This window comes from Sander vitreus, chromosome 18 (genome assembly GCF_031162955.1).
Source record: "Sander vitreus isolate 19-12246 chromosome 18, sanVit1, whole genome shotgun sequence".
Taxonomy (NCBI): domain Eukaryota; kingdom Metazoa; phylum Chordata; class Actinopteri; order Perciformes; family Percidae; genus Sander; species Sander vitreus.
The window spans coordinates 27104274-27127542 of NC_135872.1; the positions used below are offsets into that span (position 1 = coordinate 27104274).

General features: G+C 41.8%; 1 protein-coding gene across 1 annotated transcript; it reads right to left on the reverse strand.

The window, feature by feature from the left end:
* Positions 1 to 5996: 5996 nt before the first annotated feature.
* On the reverse strand, positions 5997 to 23183 carry nus1 (NUS1 dehydrodolichyl diphosphate synthase subunit). The gene is made up of 5 exons (XM_078275031.1): positions 22610 to 23183; positions 20386 to 20517; positions 12587 to 12739; positions 7819 to 7918; positions 5997 to 6828 (listed from the first exon to the last, which is right to left on the reverse strand). Exons 1-5 carry the CDS (start codon positions 23001 to 23003, stop codon positions 6738 to 6740), a joined length of 870 nt encoding a protein of 289 aa, XP_078131157.1. The 5' UTR covers positions 23004 to 23183; the 3' UTR covers positions 5997 to 6737.
* Positions 23184 to 23269: the final 86 nt, after the last annotated feature.

Sequence of the window (23269 nt, forward strand, 5' to 3'; positions counted from 1 at the left end):
TCCGTGTTGTTTGGCAGCAGCGCAGTTCCAAAAGGGGGAATACACAGTACCGATGGTGTTAGGGTGGAACTAACCTGCTGCAGGGTCCAGGATGCCCATCCCTAGATTAGAAACTATCGGATTCCGAAGCAGGTCCTGCTTTGGACATGGAGAAGCTCATTTTACCACAAGGTGGCGTCGTTTTCCCCACACACCCTCATGGGATGAAGACGTAATACATCAGGATGTATGGACATACATGTATCAATTCAGAGCATAGTCCCTGAACAAAAAAAAATGAAGTCCAAAATAGCTACTGTTAAATGATGTTACCACGTGATTCATGTTGTGAAACAGCCAGGGCCATGGCCTGAATTATATAATTACATCAGTTCAAATTCCTCCTCCATTCCCTGTGTCCCTTATCTACGGAAGCATAGTGGTGCCACAGCAGAAAATGGAAAAACATATCAGTATCACGTAAAAAATAAAAATAAAAGTCTATTAAATAATAACACAATGTTTTTCATGTTTTAACAAGATCATTTCACGTTATTACAACATACAAACTTATCAAGTTATAACAAGAACATTTTCTACATTTATTACAATACCGCACCGTCCATGAAGATTGTGATTGGTTTAAAGAAATGCCAATAAACAGTGTTGGGCAAGTTACTTCCAAAATGTAATACATTATAGATTACTAGTTACTGTCATTTTAGAGTAGGCCTAATTAGTTATATTACAATATTACTGTTTCTGAATTGTAATGCGTTACACTACTTTTGCATTATTTTTGAGTTACTTTCACCAAAATAAAAGCGTAAGTCTGACTTGGCAGGCAGCTTGTGAATCTCACCACCGGATCAATAAAGTCTCATCTTTATCCACTTTAATACATCATAGATTATTCATAATAATTTGTATTATTAACATGAACATGCAAAGTAACTAAAGCTATAAAAATAGAGAAGTAAAACGTACAATAGGCAAGTAGGAGAAAATGAAAATACTCAATTAAAAGTACCTTAAATTTTACCTTACCTTGTATTGAAGTACGGCATAGTTACTTTTCCACCGCTGATAAAATGCAATGGTATTTACGTGTAGCAAGCCTAAACATTAATTCCCGACATGTTTCTATCTGTCAGCAGCTCGGACACACAGCTGTCCGCGCTGACGTACCGTCACCTGTTGGGACACAGATGTCCGTACCGTCTCTGGTTCTGGCTCTGACCACGGGGAACAGTGACGGGACAGCTCGCTTCAACGCAGCGTAATAACTCCTGAAAATAATATCCATCTCGCAAATGTATCCGTCTCTGCAGTCATCTCAACCATCGAATACAGCGACAGGAAATAATACTCACAGCTTCTTTTTTTCCCGTGAAGAAATGTCTCGCTAAATGTTGTGTTAAAATGCGTTGTAACTTGCATTACTGAGATTGTAACGGGTATGATATTACCGAAATTGTATTAGTAATGTGTTATATTACTGCGTTACAGCAAAAAGCAATACATTACTGTAATTGCGTTACTTTTGTAATGCGGTACTCCCAACACTGCTAATAAACCAGAGCACATTTTCCTCCCATCCCGGAATGCTGTGTGGACTCACCAGACCCTCCTCCGCAGCGCTTCGGAGGAGGAAGGTCTGGCAAAACGAGACTATAACTTGATAAATTTGTGTGTAACAATAACGTGAAAATATCTTTTTAAAAATGTGAAAATGTCTTGTTATAAGTAAAACCTCTTGTTTTTACAATAAATGTTAGTTCATTATTTAGTAATAATGTGATACTGATACGCTTTTCTTTTTCAGGTGTGGCAGCATATGCTTCCGTACTCAACAGAACAGTCATAAATCAAGAGTTCTTTCCGCCTGCATACTGTTTATACCTTGTCTTCTCACCATTTTAGTGGGAACAGACTCAAAGGGCCAAAGGTTGGAGCGCAAAGCCACACGCAAGTGTCTTTGCTAGTTTAAGACCGACGCAGTTGTCAGTTTCCCGTCCAGCGCCCGCGTTGTTTAAACAGCAAATGCACCTGAGCCCATCTTTATGCCCATGGGGGTGCTGGTCTTACAGGGAGGTGTGTTCAGGTGTATTCTGGGCGTATTGCTATCTTGAGGCAGCGGGAAGTGGTCGTGCCATTAACCAACAAAAACCTGGTCTAAAGTCAATAACGCAGCATTTCATTGTTATTTTAAGGCTCGTGCACAGTGCACACACACTATGCTTGTTACACACACAGGGATGCACAGCAGCACACACACATGCAAAAGATTACAAATAAAAACATTACAGTGCAAATCCTCCATCATGATAGCAATGCTCCAAGGTCCAAACGCGCCTGGCTTTTAAAGGGAATGGGAGATGATCTCTGATTGGTTGATTGCATGTTACGCCCAAAACACACCTCTGATTAATGAAGACACTAAGTACAACCCTTTTGAACCGTGCGCCTAGCGCACGGACCCTTTTTTCTGCCGTCAAACTAGCAAAAGTGGATTTGGACACGCCCTAAACGCACCTGCGCCATTAACTTCACATCGTGCGCTTAGATCGTTAAAATAGGGCCCTAAACCTGTTTAGAATGAGCATGTAGTATATATAGATTCAGGAGACAGCTCGGACTTCTCCCTCTGCTGTAAACATTAGCAACACATTCCATGGTAAGCTGTAGTAGAGTAGTTCAGATTCAGATCAGTTTATTGTCATTTAAGCATGTTACAAACACGAAGGAACGAAATGTGTTACCCAGATTCAGCATCGTACACAATAAATAACATTTGCAGTGGTTGTCAGATGTTGCATTTGAATGAATTCTAGTGCAGGGATACCCAATCAGGGTTACTTGTACCCCAAGGGGTTCTTCTGCATTTGCCAGGGGGTACATGGAAAGATTGGAGAGAGTAGCTCAACTAATCAAAAAACAAGAAAATCCCTCAAAAAGAAAAAGAAAATATGATTTGATTAAAATAATGTATCCACATATTAACATCAAGTCAGCTGTAACACCTGAACAAATACCTGTTGCAGTTATGTAAGAGTGTGTGAAAACTAGTTAGAAAGCTAAGAGTAAAGGAGAAAAGAAAATAGTTAGCTAAAAGTAATGTTAATGGATAAATGATTGAAACATTCAGCTTCACTCCAAGTAGTAGTAGGCTAGTATTAGTACAATTGCTGACCAAAACCTTGATACCTTACTATTGTCAGTTCAATTGTATGAAAAAAAACGTAATATCCACTTTTATATAATGAATGGTGTTATACATTTGGAACATACTTTGGGATTCAATGAAGGGGTATGTGAGTTTATCCAAAAGAGCTGTGGGGGTACCTCTAGTCTGTATCCACGACGTTCCACTTCCGGGATTGCTTCAGTGCCGCAGGAAATTACGTCGGATGCATGTGTTTTCGCCGATGTCCGTTTCCTTCCTCTTTCTTTGTGTTGGCGTTCTAACCTCCGGTGGATTTCTGAGGACTATGGTTAACTGCTCCTCAGATCTCACATTTGTTGAGTAAAGACATTGATCCACCAAGCAGTTTGTTGTGCGTTCATCTCACCAAGGGATTACCATTAGCTATATACACACACACACACACACACAGTGCGTCTCACTATCTTTGTGGGGACCCGTCATTGACATAATGCATTCCCTAGCCCCTTACCCTAACCTTAACCATCACAACTAAATGCCTAACCTTAACCCTTACCCTCACCCTAACCTAATTCTAACCCTAATCCTAAAACCAAGTCTTAACCCTCAAACAGACCTTTAAAGTTGTGGGACCTAGACCCACAAAGCTGTCGGACCCCACACTCTATTCCCGGTTTTTGGACCCCACCAATATAGTTAAACAAGAACACACACACACACACACACACAGGCAGTGGCCCAGAACAGTACGTCGACAGCAAATAACTATTTTAAAATATGATAGATCACAGTCAAGATTGTGATCTATGAGCAAGTTCATCATGGTGCAGGCTCGATATCTCACGATTAGAACTTTACGACATCCGAACTTTTTGGTATTTTGCTTCTTTTCACTGGAATATTCTCTTTCATTAGCCATGTAAACAGCTTAGTCTGAAAATATTGTCTTTTCGGAATAAGGGCAAAAAACAGGATATTATGTGCATGTAAACGTAGTCAGTGATGTCACTGTGTTCCCAGATCATCTCATTTAGTAACTCGGTGAGGACAAAGTTATTATTACTGATAGAAAAGAGAATAAAGGTCTATTTACAGTCGCCGCAGCCGACCCGTCGCGCACCAACGTGACGTCAGATCTCGCCAGGATTTAAAGTGCGCAACCAGAGGGCGTGCACCACTCTATTTTTATAAAGCGGACACAGGAGGCCTGAACGAGTTTGAGGGTAACGTGATGCCAGGACTCTGAGTGACTGCAAGTCTCTCTTGTAAACTTACCGGGTTAAGATGAGTTCTTTTATGGTGAATGAAAGGCTTGATCCCACCAAGTAGCTCATCCAATCAAATCGAAGCATTGACGTCAACGCTGCTGCCAGTTCTGCCGCTGTTTACCTTTTTCTTCTAGTCCGTAGAAATAGTCGGTAGTTTCCTCATTAGCGCCACCTCTGTTCAGGAGAAGACTGCAACTAGTGTTGCGACCACCACGCGCGAGTATAAACAGTTACAGCGCTCCTATGACGTCACACTGTCATCACGAGACCCGAATATGGACCTCGGTTACGTGACAAGCAGGATCACGCACAAATGTGCGGCCGCAGAGGTCTGATGACACCTCTGCAGATTTTCCAAAGATTTTAAACAATCGATCCATCGTTCATCTTCTCCAGCCCAAGTAAAAAAAAATAAAATAAAACAATGCTGATTAATTCAACAAATTTTCATTCTGGATGACTGCTGGGAAAAAAATAATAATAATAATCGGCAGATGTCATTTGGGTCTGGTGAGAAGTTATAACTTAGTTAATGAAACAATGTCAGTCAGGATGAGTTAATATTAGGAGCTATGTCGGTAACAGTTTACTTGAAGGTATCTAAATAAGAGTGACATGACACAGTCATGACACATGAACCCTAACCTAACTTAGGCCCGCAACTCACTGGCTGTGTGGCGTGTCAGTTGCGTCTTTACACACCAGAAACGTGTCTGACGTGGCGCTGCTGCTGCTAGCCTTGTCTGTACACATGGATGTTTCCCATTGATGAAATGAAATACCACGTTAAACAAATATATACTGATTTGATTACAGCAAAGACAACGGAAGTATTGACGGCAAAATAGGCTACAGAATACTTCGTTCTGTATTGACAGGTGCAACATTTTTATTTATTACATCTATATCTGCATATCAAAACCTAGAGACTTTAGAGAACATGTCATTTATTAAATGTATTTGTGTCAAAATGACATAACATCTTTTCGTATTCTATTTTACCTGGAAACGCTCCAACACGCTTGCGTGTGGCATGAAAAATAGGCGTTGGTTCTATTTCTAGCACGTGCACGTTTTCTGAGACGTGGTAGGTCCTAGGTTATGTCATGAACGTTTGACTTGTTTATGTTTTATGACACGTTCATGTCACTCTTATGTACACTACCGGTCAAAAGTTTGGGGTCACTTAGAAATGTCCATTCCACTCCATTATACACAGAATACCAGCTGAGATCAGTTGCATTGTTATTTTTTTTTTTAATCAGTGCAGCAGTTTTCAGATTACATCATGTGTTTACATAATTGCAAAATGGTTCTCCAACATTTTCTTAGTTAGCCTTTTAAAATGATATCAGATGAGTAAACAGAAATGTGTGTGGATGAAAATGGTTGCTGATAATGGGCAATGTAGATATTGCATTAAAGATCAGCCACCCACTCAGATCAGCTGGTAATGTGTCTATAATGGAGTGGAATGGAAGCCGGTAGTTTACTTCAAGTAAAGTGTAACCGTTACGTCCTTTAAAAGTGACAGAAAATTGACTTTTCTGTAAGAGCTGTCAGGAGACACAGAGAGACAATCAGACAGTGCATGTCTTTATTTCAGAGCTCGCTCAGTCTTACAGGAGCCTCGAAGAAACCTCTGCATGTGTCTGAAGCAACACTACACATGAACACAACTGCAAGCTGGAGGCCACGGGGACAAACACAGAGCAACAAGAATTTCTCATATTTACACATTATTAATTAACCACTCTGTTCCTCAGCTCAACTTCCCCTTCCCTGGCTCATGTGTTGCTGGGAGTTGAGCTTCTCCCTGAAATGGCAGCTGGATTTCCCAGCGTGTCTCAAGAAGACGGGCACAAAGCCTCGTTTCTTCTTTGTTATCTGCCGAGTGAAGGCGAGTCATTTTCTAAGTCTTGAGCAGAAAACAGCAGCTGGAGACTGAATGCCAAACAGTGAGCCAGAGGGTTTGAGAGGACAGAACAGGGCTTGTGTCTTCTCATGTCAGTGTGTGTCTCTGATGTGCTATTTTTTCTTGGCTTGGAGAGGCATGTTCCAGAAGTCCTGGAATGCGAGTTTATTATAAGACAAGAGCTGGTGGCAGGAAGTGAGCCGGCTGGTTACGTCTTCTGGTTTCCCCGTCTTTGAGCTGTCTTTTCGAGTCTATCAGAGATCCAGGAGATGGACAGAGTTGGGGAGAGGAGTAGTCAGAGACACACACGAAGCATGGACCACCTTTTCAAAACTCTCCTCTGACTGTGTTAACCCCCCCCCACACACACACTTCATCCTGTCTGAAGAGCCTGACGCAGGCCTGCAGATCATTGGCCGAGCCGCTGCTGACAAACACCGAACCGCTGCAGGGCGCCCAGCAGGTCCTCGTAGGAGACGTTTCTGTGGGAGGGCAGGGAGCTGAGGACACACACACACACACACACACACACACACACACACAATTCAAACACAGGAAATATCAAACTGTACACAGCTGAACACATCCACAGAGCACTGAGCGCTCCACAGTGCCATCAACTGTTCATGCTGGAAGGTTTTATTTTGTACTATCCATATTACAGGGTATGGTTCGATACCGGTACTGATATCGGTACCGCGACTATGATACCGGTTCATAAAAGATATATATTTTTTTTCTATACTAACATTTAGAGCTGCAAAGATTAATCGATTAGTTGTCAACTCTTAAATTAATCGCCAACTATTTTGATATTCAATTACCCGGTTTGAGTCATTTTTTGAAAATTCTCTGATTCCAGCTTGTTAAATGTGAATATTGTTCTAGTGTCTTCTCTCCTCTGGGACAGTAAACTGAATATCTTTGAGTTGGGGACAAAACAAGACATTTGAGGACGTTTATCTTGGGCTTTTTGGGAAACACTGATCCACGTTTCACCATTTTCAGACATTATATAGACCAAACAACTAATCGATTAATGGAGAAAAAAATCAACAGATTAATCGACAAGGAGAATAATCGTTAGTTGCAGCTACCAACATTTAAAAAAAATAAATAAAAAAAAATTACATTGCGGCACAAATCTTGATTTATTTTTCAGCCCCGTCTCTGTGTAACGTAGAGTTTCTCCTGCGTGTCTCTACGGCGTGTGACGTTAGACAGCCAATCACAGACATTATTAGGTCTTGGTAGAAGCGTGCTGCGTGCTTATTGGCTCACTCACGCTGATGAGATTTACTCCTTAGGTATTAAACTTGACCGGCGGCTCGCGGTGGTCTGTACCCGCTCACGGTCACCTATCCTCAGGTAACTGAACCACCAACTACTGCTGACCTGACGGAGCCCCCATGTGAATTATAAGTCGTCGTGCCTCCGTCGTTGATATATTTAAGGGACACATCTAAAGCCACAGGCAGACGGTAGCTTACACGAATTCCGTGAGTCTGATGTGCCAGGGCAGGAAGCCCAGTGTGCTGTTCACGGGACCAAACTTCACCACCAGCTCAGGGTCGGGGGTGTTCTTGGACTCTGAAACGAGCACAAAGACATATTTATCCACGTGAACCCGTCAACAAGTAAATCAGCAAGCAACATCAGTAGGCAATAATCGATAATGGTCTGTCAGCACATCGATGCAGAATCGTCGATGCGGTGATTCATTTCAACGCCCCGACTGCTGCCACGCGTTTGTTTTCCGTCCTTCTGTCGGACTCATGATTTGACCTCCTTCATCCAGAGCAGCTCTCACTGAGGGCTACAGGCTGCTGGATGAAGAATCTCTTTATAGTAATACTGATAACGGGCTAGGCAGAGAAGCCAGGACTCTTCATCGCTTCACTGCTCAACTCACTGAGAGGACTAAGGGAAACTACACACTGTTTTGAGGTGACGATATTTGAATTATTTTCTATTTAACAAGTACTTTTAAAGAAGAAACGTCATCACTTGTATTGCCTACAAAGGTTGTTTCTACTTATTTATTTTTTTTAATAATAAAAAATGATGTGAATGTCATTTCATTTAAAGTTGCAAAAACAAACAAACAATCTACATACAGATCCCTCAGTTTCTTTTTTTCTAAAACAATTGTGGCCAAGAGACATTCTGAGTGGGACATCAGTCTCACAGTAACATTCTACTGTAGCGCTCTCTGGTGGACTGTTATGGTGACACTGTTTCTCAATGACCTCAAACCTAGTTAAGAGCAGATAAGTGTGTATTAGGGCTGGGCAATATATCAATATTATATCGATATCATGATACCAGACTAGATATCGTCTTAGATTTTGGATATCGTAAAATGGCTTAAAGGTCCCCTGACATGTTGCTTTTTGGATGCTTTTATATAGGCCTTAGTGGTCCCCTAATACTGTATCTGAAGTCACTTTTATATAGACCTTAGTGGTCCCCTAATACTGTATCTGAAGTCACTTTTATATAGACCTTAGTGGTCCCCTAATACTGTATCTGAAGTATCTTTTATATAGACCTTAGTGGTCCCCTAATACTGTATCTGAAGTATCTTTTATATAGACCTTAGTGGTCCCCTAATACTGTATCTGAAGTCTCTTTTATATAGACCTTAGTGGTCCCCCTAATACTGTATCTGAAGTCTCTTTTATATAGACCTTAGTGGTCCCCTAATACTGTATCTGAAGTCTCTTTTATACAGACCTTAGTGGTCCCCTAATACTGTATCTGAAGTCTCTTTTACAGTCAGGTCCATAAATATTGGGACATCGACACAATTCTAATCTTTTTGGCTCTATACACCACCACAATGGAGTTGAAATGAAACGAACAAGATGTGCTTTAACTGCAGACTTTCAGCTTTAATTTGAGGGTATTTACATCCAAATCAGGTGAACGGTGTAGGAATTACAACAGTTTGTATATGTGCCTCCCACTTTTTAAGGGACCAAAAGTAATGGGACAATTGGCTGCTCAGCTGTTCCATGGCCAGGTGTGTGTTATTCCCGTCATTATCCCATTTACAAGGAGCAGATAAAAGGTCAGAGTTCATTTAAAGTGTGCTATTTACATTTGGAATCTGTTGCTGTCAACTCTCAATATGAGATCCAAAGAGCTGTCACTATCAGTGAAGCAAGCCATCATTAGGCTGAAAAATCTAAACAAACCCATCAGAGAGATAGCAAAAACATTAGGTGTGGCCAAATCAACTGTTTGGAACATTCTTAAAAAGAAAGAACGCACCGGTGAGCTCAGCAACACCAAAAAGACCCGGAAGACCACGGAAAACAACTGTGGTGGATGACCGAAGAATACTTTCCCTGGTGAAGAAAAACACCCTTCACAACAGTTGGCCAGATCAAGAACACTCTCCAGGAGGTAGGTGTATGTGTGTCAAAGTCAACAATCAAGAGAAGACTTCACCAGAGTGAATACAGAGGGTTCACTACAAGATGTAAACCATTGGTGAGCCTCAAAAACAGGAAGGCCAGATTAGAGTTTGCCAAACAACATCTAAAAAAGCCTTCACATTTCTGGAACATCCTATGGACAGATGAGATAAATATCAACTTGTACCAGAGTGATGGGAAGAGAAGAGTATGGAGAAGGAAAGGAACTGCTCATGATCCAAAGCATACCACCTCATCAGTGAAGTATGGTGGTGGTAGTGTCATGGTAGTGGGCATGTATGGCTGCCAATGGAACTGGTTGTCTTGTATTTATTGATGATGTGACTGCTGACAAAAGCAGCAGGATGAATTCTGAAGTGTTTGGGCAATATTATCTGCTCATATTCAGCCAAATGCTTCAGAACTCATTGGACAGCGCTTCACAGTGCAGATGGACAATGACCCGAAGCATACTGCGAAAGCAACCAAAGAGTTTTTTAAGGGAAAGAAGTGGAATGTTATGCAATGGCCAAGTCAGTCACCTGACCTGAATCCGATTGAGCATGCATTTCACTTGCTGAAGACAAAACTGAAGGAAAATGCCCCCAAGAACAAGCAGGAACTGAAGACAGTTGCAGTAGAGGCCTGGCAGAGCATCACCAGGGATGAAACCCAGCGTCTGGTGATGTCTATGAGTTCCAGACTTCAGGCTGTAATTGAATGCAAAGGATTTGCAACCAAGTATTAAAAAGTGAAAGTTTCATTTATGATTGTTAATCTGTCCCATTACTTTTGGTCCCTTAGAAAGTGGGAGGCACATATACAAACTGTTGTAATTCCTACACCATTCACCTGATTTGGATGTAAATACCCTCAAATTAAAGCTGAAAGTCTGCAGTTAAAGCACATCTTGTTCGTTTCATTTCAACTCCATTGTGGTGGTGTATAGAGCCAAAAAAGATTAGAATTGTGTCGATGTCCCAATATTTATGGACCTGACTGTATATAGACCTTAGTGGTCCCCTAATACTGTATCTGAAATCTCTTTTATATAGACCTTAGTGGTCCCCTAATACCGTATCTGAAGTCTCTTTTATATAGACCTTAGTGGTCCCCTAATACCGTATCTGAAGTCTCTTTATATAGACCTTAGTGGTCCCCTAATACTGTATCTGAAGTCTCTTTTATATAGACCTTAGTGGTCCCCTAATACTGTATCTGAAGTCTCTTTTATATAGGTCTTAGTGGTCCCCTAATACTGTATCTGAAGTCTCTTTTATATAGGTCTTAGTGGTCCCCTAATACTGTATCTGAAGTCTCTTTTATATAGACCTTAGTGGTCCCCTAATACTGTATCTGAAGTCTCGTTCCCAGAATTACAGCCACTAGAGCCAGTCCCACAATGAGCTTTCCTTAGGATGTGCCATTTCTGTGTCTGCAGCTTTAAATGCTATTGAGGAGGAGAGAGGGGGGGACAAGGTGGAGGGTGGGGGTGTGGCCTTGACCAACTGCCATGCTTTGCTCGTTTAGAAAGCCATGATGTCTCCTCTCTCTCTCTCATGGGTGGGCCAAATTCTCTGGGCGGGCAAACCAGAGAAAGGGGAGTAACCTTTCCCCTTATGACATCATAAAGGGAAGATTCCAGATCGGCCCATCTGAGCTTTCATTTTCTCAAAGGCAGAGCAGGATACTCAGGGCTCGGTTTACACCTATTGCCATTTCTAGCCACTGGGGGACCATAGGCAGGCTGGGGGAACTCATATTAATGTTAAAAAAACCTCAAAGTGACATTTTTCATGCCATGGGACCTTTAAGAGTCGTCTTTTCCCGGTTTTAAAGGCTGCATTACAGTAAAGTGATGTCATTTTCTGAACTCACCAGACCGTGCTAGCTGTTCTATTATCTGCCTCTAACCACTTAGTCATTATATCCACATTATTATAACATATAAATCTAAGATATTTTGTCAAAGCACCAATTGTCAACCCTACAGTATTGTCGTAATATCGGCATCGAGGTATTTGGTCAAGAATATCGTGAGATCTGATTTTCTCCATATGTGTAAAATACTGACCTGAATTAAAAGCCCATAAATAATCACTGTCAGAAAAATAGAATGCTATAACACCTGCCCTCTACTGTATGCTGCACATATAACACAGACCAGCAGTCACTTCTTTTAATCAACCCAGCGGTGTCCAGGCTGGTGTTCCACTCAGGCTATAGGCGTGTCAACATGACCTGAGCTGTTTGCTCTGGTGCCTGTGGGTACATCTAGTTGGCTGGGAAGCTGCAGTGCAGCAGGCCTTGTTTTCAAGATGTTCACTTGCATATGAATCATGGGGATTTCATTTGTTTTGTGTAGGTTTTTGCAGCAAGAAACTTTTGATATCAAAAATGTAAAAGAACACATAAAGCGGATACATGTCTGACGCACTGCATCCCTAACACAAGACACATTTTTCTGTGTACCTTTTTTTAATTTTTTTTTTTTTTAATGTATTAGGACAATGCACATTAACATCTCTGTAGATGCACCAGTGTTTGCTAGTTGGCTAATTTTCAACTGTAGTCCTAGTTACCTACAATGTATGTTTTATTCTTTATGGTGGGAGGAAACCCACGCACACATGGGGAGAGCATGCTAACTCCACACAGAAAAGGCCTGGACCGGACCGGGGATCTAACTCTGCAGTGCCCACTTGCTGCAAGGCAGCAGTGGGAACCACTGAGCCACCGTTCCTGCCCCATCGATTGTAAGAGAGATGTGACCACCAGACCATTTTATGTAACAAAAAGGTCTCAGGAACCTTTACACACAGTCATTAAGTGGTACCTCTGAGCATTGTGTCCAGCATGGAGACGCTGATGTCCTTGGAGCTCCTCTCTTTGTTCTCCACCGAGCGACAGAGCTGCTGCGCTGCCTGGACAATGCTCTGCTTCCCGTCCTCTGGAGACAACACCTTCAACGTGGGCCTGCAGGACACCACTGAAAGAAAGAAAGAAAGAAACACACACACACACAGAGATAAATAAACACATTAAAAGTGTACTCACTTCTGCAACTATCATTAAAGGCACACTGTGTAGAACGTCTCCCATCTGGCGGTGAAATTGTATTTTGCATTCTAACGAATACTGCTCTCTAGCGCCTCGCTTTTTCAAATGCGTGTTGCATCTACGGTAGCCGTTATGTACCAAGAAGCTATGACAACATGTCTTCCAATTTTAAAATACAACAATTTTTATTTTTAGCAAAAATGATTTCCAACATTATTTTATTGAACTAAATGCACTCAACACAAAAAGACAATAAAAAAAATGTATGTGTCTCAGTCTTTTGCGATTCTTTTTTATGGCAATAGAGCCTTTAGCGGTAGCTTTTAGGGCCGCAACAGAAATTCAAGGAGTGACGAGCGGAGGGGTTGAAAATGAGCCGTTTCTATTTGCCGAAAATGTGTTACAGCTTTTAAATAACAGACTTATGGCGTTTTGCCATTACATGGTACCTGCTCGACTCAACTCACCTTTTTTGGTTTCCCATTAAGAAAAAAGTCCCTGGTACTAGCCACTACTACTTTATTTAGTATCTCCTCCGTCGAGGTTCCAAGCGAGCTGAGGCGATACCAAAAGGTAACCTGAAAACCTGCAGACTGGTCGGAGAGAATCGTCACTAATCACTGCGTCGTCATCGCTAGCGAAGGATGGGGGGTGTCCTGAACAAACCTGCCAGTTTTAAATACAGTCAGGTCCATAAATATTGGGACATCGACACAATTCTAATCTTTTTGGCTCTATACACCACCACAATGGAGTTGAAATGAAACAAACAAGATGTGCTTTAACGGCAGACTTTCAGCTTTAATTTGAGGGTATTTACATCCAAATCAGGTGAACGGTGTAGGAATTACAACAGTTTGTATATGTGCCTCCCACTTTTTAAGGGACCAAAAGTAATGGGACAGATTAACAATCATAAATCAAACTTTCACTTTTTAATACTTGGTTGCAAATCCTTTGCATTCAATTACAGCCTGAAGTCTGGAAGGCATAGACATCACCAGACGCTGGGTTTCATCCCTGGTGATGCTCTGCCAGGCCTCTACTGCAACTGTCTTCAGTTCCTGCTTGTTCTTGGGGCATTTTCCCTTCAGTTTTGTCTTCAGCAAGTGAAATGCATGCTTAATCGGATTCAGGTCAGGTGATTGACTTGGCCATTGCATAACATTCCACTTCTTTCCCTTAAAAAACTCTTTGGTTGCCTTCGCAGTATGCTTCGGGTCATTGTCCATCTGCACTGTGAAGCGCCGTCCAATGAGTTCTGAAGCATTTGGCTGAATATGAGCAGATAATATTGCCCGAAACACTTCAGAATTCATCCTGCTGCTTTTGTCAGCAGTCACATCATCAATAAATACAGGAGAACCAGTTCCATTGGCAGCCATACATGCCCACGCCATGACACTACCACCACCATACTTCACTGATGAGGTGGTATGCTTTGGATTATGAGCAGTTCCTTTCCTTCTCCATACTCTTCTCTTCCCATCACTCTGGTACAAGTTGATCTTTGTCTAATCTGTCCATAGGATGTTGTTCCAGAAATGTGAAGGCTTTTTTTAGATGTTGTTTGGCAAACTCTAATCTGGCCTTCCTGTTTTTTGAGGCTCACCAATGGTTTACATCTTGTAGTGAACCCTCTGTATTCACTCTGGTGAAGTCTTCTCTTGATTGTTGACTTTGACACACATACACCTACCTCCTGGAGAGTGTTCTTGATCTGGCCAACTGTTGTGAAGGGTGTTTTCTTCACCAGGGAAAGTATTCTTCAGTCATCCACCACAGTTGTTTTCCGTGGTCTTCCGGGTCTTTTGGTGTTGCTGAGCTAACCGGTGCGTTCTTTCTTTTTAAGAATGTTCCAAACAGTTGATTTGGCCACACCTAATGTTTGCTATCTCTCTGATGGGTTTGTTTAGATTTTTCAGCCTAATGATGGCTTGCTTCACTGATAGTGACAGCTCTTTGGATCTCATATTGAGAGTTGACAGCAACAGATTACAAATGCAAATAGCACACTTTAAATGAACTCTGGACCTTTTATCTGCTCCTTGTAAATGGGATAATGATGGAATAACACACACCTGGCCATGGAACAGCTGAGCAGCCAATTGTCCCATTACTTTTGGTTCCTTAAAAAGTGGGAGGCACATATACAAACCGTTGTAATTCCTACACCGTTCACCTGATTTGGATGTAAATACCCTCAAATTAAAGCTGAAAGTCTGCAGTTAAAGCACATCTTGTTCGTTTCATTTCAACTCCATTGTGGTGGTGTATAGAGCCAAAAAGATTAGAATTGTGTCGATGTCCCAATATTTATGGACCTGACTGTAGTTTAGCCGGCGGTGGTTTTGTTTGCTGCCTCCAGCTGCATTAGAAACTAAATGTGTCTTCTGGCTGTGGCAACAGCCACATGCCGAGAATCGAAAACAACACGCCTTCAGCGTTGTGCGTGTGTGTGTCGCGTTAGGTCACGGCAGTTTCCTGCGGCGTCGCTTTGACGACCAGCCACGCTCGCCTCAGGCATGAGGCGGTACAAAATCTGCAACGGAAAAAGGAGGACAGGGCACCGTGGCTGAGTAGAGTCGAGCAGGTACCATGTAATGGAAAAACGCCATTAGTGATACGACCACTTCATTTGGAACGTTACATGTGCTGTCTCTGAAAAAGAAAAGGCGAAAATCATACACCAGATAAAACCCCTTTCTATATACACGAAACCCTGGAGCTACAGCCTATAGAAGGTACAAACCTATACAGACCAAAGTGACACTTCTCTAAATTCTTCAGAGTTACCCACATTAAATGAAGAACAAAATGGAAGAATGACATATAACTGCTATAACTGAAGGGGGATTAAACATTGCAATTAGTAGGCTGAAATTAAAGAAATCTCCAGGATCAGACAGACATCGAGCTGAGTGGTATAAAGAATTTTAAGATAACTTGACACCTATTATACTTCCCACACTGAACTGGGCTTTAAAAAAGGTGCATATGCCTATACCAAAAGAAGGAAAGGATAAGATGGATTGTGGGTCATCGAACAACATCTGTTCTTAACGTAGATTATCGGTAGAGCTGGGCAATATATCGATATTATATCGATATCATGATATGAGACTAGATATCGTCTTAGATTTTGGATATCGTTATATGGCATAAGTGTTGTCTTTTCCTGGTTTTAAAGGCTGCATTACAGTAAAGTGATGTCATTTTCTGAACACACCAGACTGTTGTAACTGTTCTATTATTTGCCTTTACCCACTTATCCCTTATTGATGATTATTTATCAAAAATCTCATTGTGTAAATATTTTGTGAAAGCACCAATAGTCAACACTACAATATAGTTGGGGTATCGATAGAGGTATTTGGTCAAAAATATCGTGATATTTGATTTTCTCCATATCACCCAGCCCTAATTATCGGTTATTTATATTTATTTATATATACATTGATTATGGCCAGACGATGAAAAGAGTTCCTACCTGCATCGATACATAGTGACCAGACAGGTTTTATACAACAACGCCAAACACAAGACAATATAAGAAAGACATTACACATCATAGATCATGTACAAAAAAATAACACTGAGGCAATCGTGTTGACGCTGAAAAAGCTTTTGATTCGGTCAATTGGAATTGTCTCTATAGGGATTTACACTGATATGGCTTTCATTATACAATTATTAAAACTATAAAAAGGCTCTGTATGACAATTCTACGGGTAGAATTAAAGTCAACAGATATTTGCAATACACCACGCCGCGTTATCCAGGAAATAAATCTGACTCGTGTGCACAGTGTCCAACGGTCACACAAATGCACCGCCCGACACGCGGGGAAGTGCGAGGGCCTGTACATTGCCTGCTTGCTGCTTTAATTCTTAAAGAGTAACACTTTACTTGAAGGTATCGACATAATCGTGACATGACACTGTCATAACTATGACATGACACTGTCGTGAACGTGTCATAAATGTTATAAACAAGTCATAAACGTTTATGACTTCGGTCATTAAGTGTCATTCGGTTTTTGTAAGTTGACATTACATTTGTTTGGGATGTCTTTGTAAGGACAACTTGACATTAACCAGGATGACATTACACGTGACATGACACTGTCATAACTATGACATGACACTGTCATGAGCGTGTCATACACGTCATAAACATTAAGTGTCATTCGGTTGTCGTCATGACAAGTTGACATTGTTTGGGTTGTCTTGATTATGACAAATTGACATTAATCAAAGTGACATTACCAGAAGTTGTCTTGGTCATGTGACAAGTTGACATTACATTTGTTTGGGATGTCTTTGTAAGGACAACTTGACATTAACCAGGATGACATTACCAGAAGATGTATTTGTCAAGACAACTTCACATAAAATTTCCTTGGAGTGTCCTTGTTAAGACAACTTGACATTTAACAGGATAACATTATGTCAAGTTGTCATTACAAAGACATCCCAAACTAATTTAATGTCAACTTCTCATGACCAAGACAGCTTCTGGTAATGTCACTTTGATTAATGTCAATTTGTCATAATCAAGACAACCCAAACAATGTCAGCTTGTCATGACAACAACCGAATGACACTTAATGTTTATGATATGTATGACACGCTCATGACAGTGTAATGTCACGATTATGTCGATACCTTCAAGTAAAGGGTTACCTCTTAAAGCTATAGTGTGTAGTTTATGTCGCCCCCATGAGGAATTCTAAGTAATGACAACACTGTCAGGGCGTCCACATAATACAAGCCTTCCGTGATCGCGCACAGCCCCCACCACCCCTCCTCCACGCAGTTGCTAGTAGCCAAGGAGGACACGGAGGATTAAAAACAAATGATGGATTCTTCAGAAGAGGTCATTATCTTCTATCTGCGTGCAAAAGTCACCGGACGCCACAATCTTCTGAACATAGCCATACTGAGAAATGCAGAGAGAGTTGTGTGGCGCTGATAGTCTTAATTAGCTTTGTAGCAGCTCATTTGGCAATGGCTTGAATGTAACGGATGTTCATTAATATAAAAAAATTACACATTAAAAGCTTTAATGTAATTACTGCAATTATGAATGCGATGAAACCTCCACAAACTAACATTGTGTTGGAGTACCTGCAGAATCAAATCCAGCAATGAAGCATTGTGTGTCTTGAATCTTTTGGACTTGTTAACACCAGAGCTGGGCAATATATCGATATTATATCGATATCGTGATATGAGACTAGATATTGTCTTAGATTTTGGATATCGTAATATGGCATAAGTGTTGTCTTTTCCTGGTTTTAAAGGCTGCATTACAGTAAAGTGATGTCATTTTCTGAACTTACCAGACTGTTGTAGCTGTTCTATTATTTGCCTTTACTCACTTAGTCATTAAATCCACATTACTGATGATTATTTATCAAAAATGTCATTGTGTAAATATTTTGTCAAAGCACCAATAGTCAACACTACAATATCGTTGCGGTATCGATATCGAGGTATTTGGTCAAAAATATTGTGATATTTGATTTTCTCCATATGGCCCCAGCCCTAGTTAACACTGCCTTGAATAGCTGTGATAAATAATCCAGATGGATACCATTTTTAGATACATCATTGTACTAAACTAGTGTGAGACAGAAACCTGTGGGTGTGGGTTTTAGTGGGCTAGCTGGCAGTGTCAGTTTCTGTCTTTTGTGCCCTGGAAAAATATCCTGGAAACTAGTCTAAGAGGAATGCAATACTCCTGTCCTGGCATTCATCCAATAGGATGACAGTGGACAGGGGAAATAATACACTGAAAACTGAGACTGTAGTTTGTGCATACAGTCCTCATGATCTTCTTATTCTACAGTCTACAACCAACTCATAGTCGTTTGTTAAAGAAGAAAGATTTGAGGAGCTTTGAGGTCATCTCATCCAAAAAGGATTTGAGGAGGCGATATCAAACAGATGGTAACCTCATTCTGTCAGCCACTTTATTCAAGCTTGCACATTGGTCTGTAAATGTTTTGGCAATTCTATATGTCTGTGTGGATCTGTGAATCTGAAAGTGAAGCAGGATTTAGCTCTCTATAAACAAGATGACCATATTCTTATACTGTATATGATGTTTGAGTATACAGTAAGCAAACCAATCAAGAGAGACAAGGAAGTGAAGCTTCAAATGCTTTGCCTTGATTGCAAAGTTAACACAGCTAAGCAACATGTTGCAGTAAATATCTTACAGTGCTAAGCATAAGTGAATACACCCACGCTAACGTTGACTAAAAAGAGGAATAAAAAAAAAAAAAAAATCATTAAGATCTTAATGCCTTAATTAAAAAAAATGAGGAAAAATCCAACCTTTAAGGACACCAATTTTCTTTGTGAATGAATAATGTATCATAAATAAATAAATACATGTTCTTCCTTAAAATACAGGGGGCATAAGTAAGTACACCTCTATGTTAAATTCCCATAGAGGCAGGCAGACTTTTATTTTGAAAGGCCAGTTATTTCATGGATCCAGGATACTATGCATCCTGATAAAGTTCCCTTGAGCCTCCTTACGATACGCAGTCTGAAATTTTTACATTTCATTTTCATGTCATGTGCAGAACTCCACGGTCGTCCACCTCAGTCAAAGCTTCTTCCTTCCAATCATTCTCAATCTAAACTGCAGCTGAGTGCGAGTGAGGCAATAAATGACTTATGTCCACATTGACGCCACTATGTTGCATTAGTGACTCAGTGCACTAAGGTTACCGGGTTACGAGGGTAATCAGGGTTTACATCAACGGTAGTAACCAAGTAACTGTAAATATGTTTACATGCAGCAGGTCAGGTAATCACATTTCTCCCCTAACTACAAGCTGATTTTGGAACCACAGCTTGCTTATTTTAACTGTAGTAGTAGCGTCCCTCTGACTTCTCCGGATTCAAACCCAGAAGGGTTATAACTCAATCAATTTTATTTGCCAAGTTGTACTTCAGAAATGATCTTCTCTTTAGATTGACTTTGACATTAAGGGCCCTATTTTAACGGTCTAAGCAGACGGCGTGAAGCGCCTGGCGCTGGTGCGTTTAGGGCGTGTCCGAATCCACTTTTGTTAGTTTGACGGCGGAAAAAAAAGGGTCCGTGCGCCAGGCGCATGGTTCAAAAGGGTTGTACTTAGTGTCTTCATTAATCAGAGGTGTGTGTTGGGCGTAACATGCAATAAACCAATCAGAGATCATCTCCCATTCCCTTTGCTGGGTTCAGACATAAATATCTTGATGCCTGTCGGGCCGGGCTCGGTTACTGCTCTGTCGGACGCGGGACGGGCTACGACAGAAAGACGTGGCCCGATCCGCACTCTAGCGCCCAGGCGTATTTGTAAAAAGCTGATTAGAAACCTGGTTACGTGCATACATGGCAGAGAAATCGGCGTTCTCCAGGCAAAATCTATTTTGGCAAACAGGTTTCCATAATCCCCCATCCAGATTAGGGAAACCACGTGTCTCATTTACATGACAATGAAGAAATCAGTGTAGTGAAGAAAGACGACTGATTATACTCAAGTGTATGTAACATACTGACTAAAACGGTCCTTACCATGGTGCTGGTGTGTATCACTGCCATTGCTAAGGAACTCCACGTTGTATTTGGATCCGTCTGCACCCAGCAAGTCCTGCTGCTGCCTTACTATCTCCTCCATCAGACGGGAGCTATTCTTCCGAAAAATACCTGAGTGAAGATACCGATGTGGATGATGAGTACATCATTCAATCCAGAATAAAATAAAACACATTTTTATTCATTTCACTAAGATGCTAGAGGAGAAAGGAGGATGAAAGACTGCAGCTCTGACTCTCTGGTTTGATTTTTCATTCCTTCATAATGAAACAATATAAGCGACAGTTCCAAGAAAAGTACGTTAAGTGCTAAATCAAATGATCAGGTGTTCGGTTTATCCAAAATCCGAAAGAACAGCTCTGTGCAGCACCGACTCCAAGTCTCCAGTACTTAATGACAGTATCACATATTCAAAGATGGTTCCCCTGAGAGAGATGCATCACTTGGAAAAGAGAAGACAGGGCAATGCTACAAAGGAGTCTTTTACGTCAATCAAAAAGGGGTGAGCATGCAGAAGAGAGGATATAGATAAGTAATAAAGCCAGTAGCACAGAGATCGAAAAGTGGCTGATGGCGTGCCACTGTGGTACAGCGGCCTAAACTGATCCCCTGGCGACACTGGCCGCTCACTACACCAACCTGTGGCCATCGGCGGAGTGGCACCACCAGCACAACGTTTAACGGCAGGTGGAAGTGGTAACGTTAAGGCCCTGACACACCAACCAGACGGGCCGACCGTCGGCAGAAAAGGCAGTCGGACTGATCAGTCAGGTCCCTGAGGTCCAAAAAGTGCCTCTGAACACACAGAGGCAACGCCGACTTGAGCGTACGCGAAACGTAATACGTCTCCATAGCAGCAGGCGGCGCTGCTCTGTATTGTTTCCATTAACAGTCCGATTGTTTCCCAGAAAATGAAAACCGGCAGCTGATTGGACGAACGCGTCACGTGGTTCTTTTTTCTCCGGAAATTCACAGCCAGACTGTCATGGCGGCTTCTTCAGAATACGATCTCATATTTTACTAAAATAGTTAACCGAAACGTGTTTCTGAAAACATTTTCAGAATCTGTCTTCATTTCAGATCGACAAAGGTCAGTTTAAAAGATTCGAGTCCCGACTGCCCTGTCTCCAGACTGAACATGTCGGGTCGGCCCAAATGAAGGCCGATGGCTCCTCGGACGGCCGACGGCACGGGACACACCGAACAGACTCGAGTCGCCGACCTCGTCGGACGGTCCGACGGCCGATTATCGGGCTGGTGTGTCTCCTCTATTAGGCAACGCTCAGTGACAAACAGTAAATATCCTCGCTGACCATCAGCCGCTGCTCGATCTCGGCATCATTCAATAAAGCAGGGGTTTACATCACCAATTTGCATCATTTAGTCAGATTAAAAGTCTGGATTTTGAAGAAGGATATAGTTTCTTTTGGGATGAATCACTTTATTATAATGGAGGGGTTTATTGGGGGAATTTTTATTCTGTTTGAGCGCAGTTGATGGATCCCAGTTTAAAACACAGCTTGTGAACAGTCTGAGTTCTAAACTGGGATCATGGCCTTACATCTGATATGAGCCTCTAGAAGAGGCTGGCATAAGTCACACTGGTCCATGGAAAATAATGCTGACCCAAACAATAAGTAGGCCTATTAGATTTTCAACAGGCTAGGCCTAATAATATAGTCTAATTTCTGGGTTTTTTTTCTGAGAGACTTCAACGTGAGTGTAGGCTCTGCTTCACTTTAAAACTAAGGCGCATAATGTGGAACAAACCAATATAACATCTACAGTCATATGACATGACTGAAATAAGACGGGGGAAGGGAGGTATGAATTATGGTTGGTATGAAACACTATGAGACACAAACCAACTTATCAAATCAAACAGAGGGTGCCTTAAAATGATGAAATTAGAGAACTATTCTTCTAGACATTATTGTAGTGTGTTCAGTGACAGGGAACCTCATTAAATCGCAGTTAGTCACAAGTTAGTTAATATTTAGAGAGCCGAATTTACATAAAAACACCAGGACAGTCAAAAAAAAGCATGGATTTTGAATTGGGGGAATGGAGAGTGAGAGATTAACGTTAACGTTGACTTAGTTAGCAGCAGTTGAGATATTGTGGAAAGTTAAATTAAATAACGTCATGGTATAACCAGCAGAGACCCCGAAAAGAGCCGGATACTAAAGGTTAGAGTGTTTACCGTGATGATCATAGACGCTGACACATGATATACCAACAGCCATACACCAGACCACCAGGTTTGCTATGTCCGTGTAGCTGGGCTCTTCTTCCGTTACCAATAGGCCGATGTGGACCGGCAGTTTCTCCAGAGACCTGCCGTCAGACAGCCACCGGGACCGACGACCAGCGGTGCGGTTTCCTGGGTTAGCGTTAGCATTAGGATTCTGAATTAACTTCTTCTGATGGCCCGGGAACCCAGCCAGGGCTACCGGCAGCAGCAGAGCGGACACCACTCGCTCCCACAGCCGACCCTTCCAGCTCCGGAGCCGGACACGAAACCAGGAGACGAGCGCTCTGTTAATTTGGACCAGAACCAGCAAGAGCTGCCATAACAAGCTGTACAGCAGCGCCATTAGTGTCCGAATTCCTTAAGAGTGAAGTCGTAATGACAGTGGTCAGAATATGCAAGACAGGCGCTTACTCTTCAGTAGTATCTTCCTGCTAAACTTGTTCCATCGTCATCATTGCCTACAGTGCACTCTGCCTGCCGCCATCTTCCTCTTTCGTTGGCAACCCCTCAACTCCTAACCTGTGAACCCTCAGCGTCAGGCCTCAACGTGATACACGTAGCTCGCTCATTGGACGAGATCAACGTGACGCACTATATTGCCGCCCAGGC

What these genes read in the sequence shown, in the direction of transcription:
- nus1 (XM_078275031.1), bottom strand. Translation starts at nt 23,003, where the DNA reads ATGGCGCTGCTGTACAGCTTGTTATGGCAGCTCTTGCTGGTTCTGGTC. An exon ending in GCTGGACACAATGCTCAGAG is followed by an intron (nt 7,919 to 12,586) that starts GTACCACTTAAT and finishes TGCTCGTTTCAG; the next exon opens with AGTCCAAGAACACCCCCGAC. An exon ending in ATCAGACTCACGGAATTCGT is followed by an intron (nt 6,829 to 7,818) that starts GTAAGCTACCGT and finishes GTGTGTCCTCAG; the next exon opens with CTCCCTGCCCTCCCACAGAA.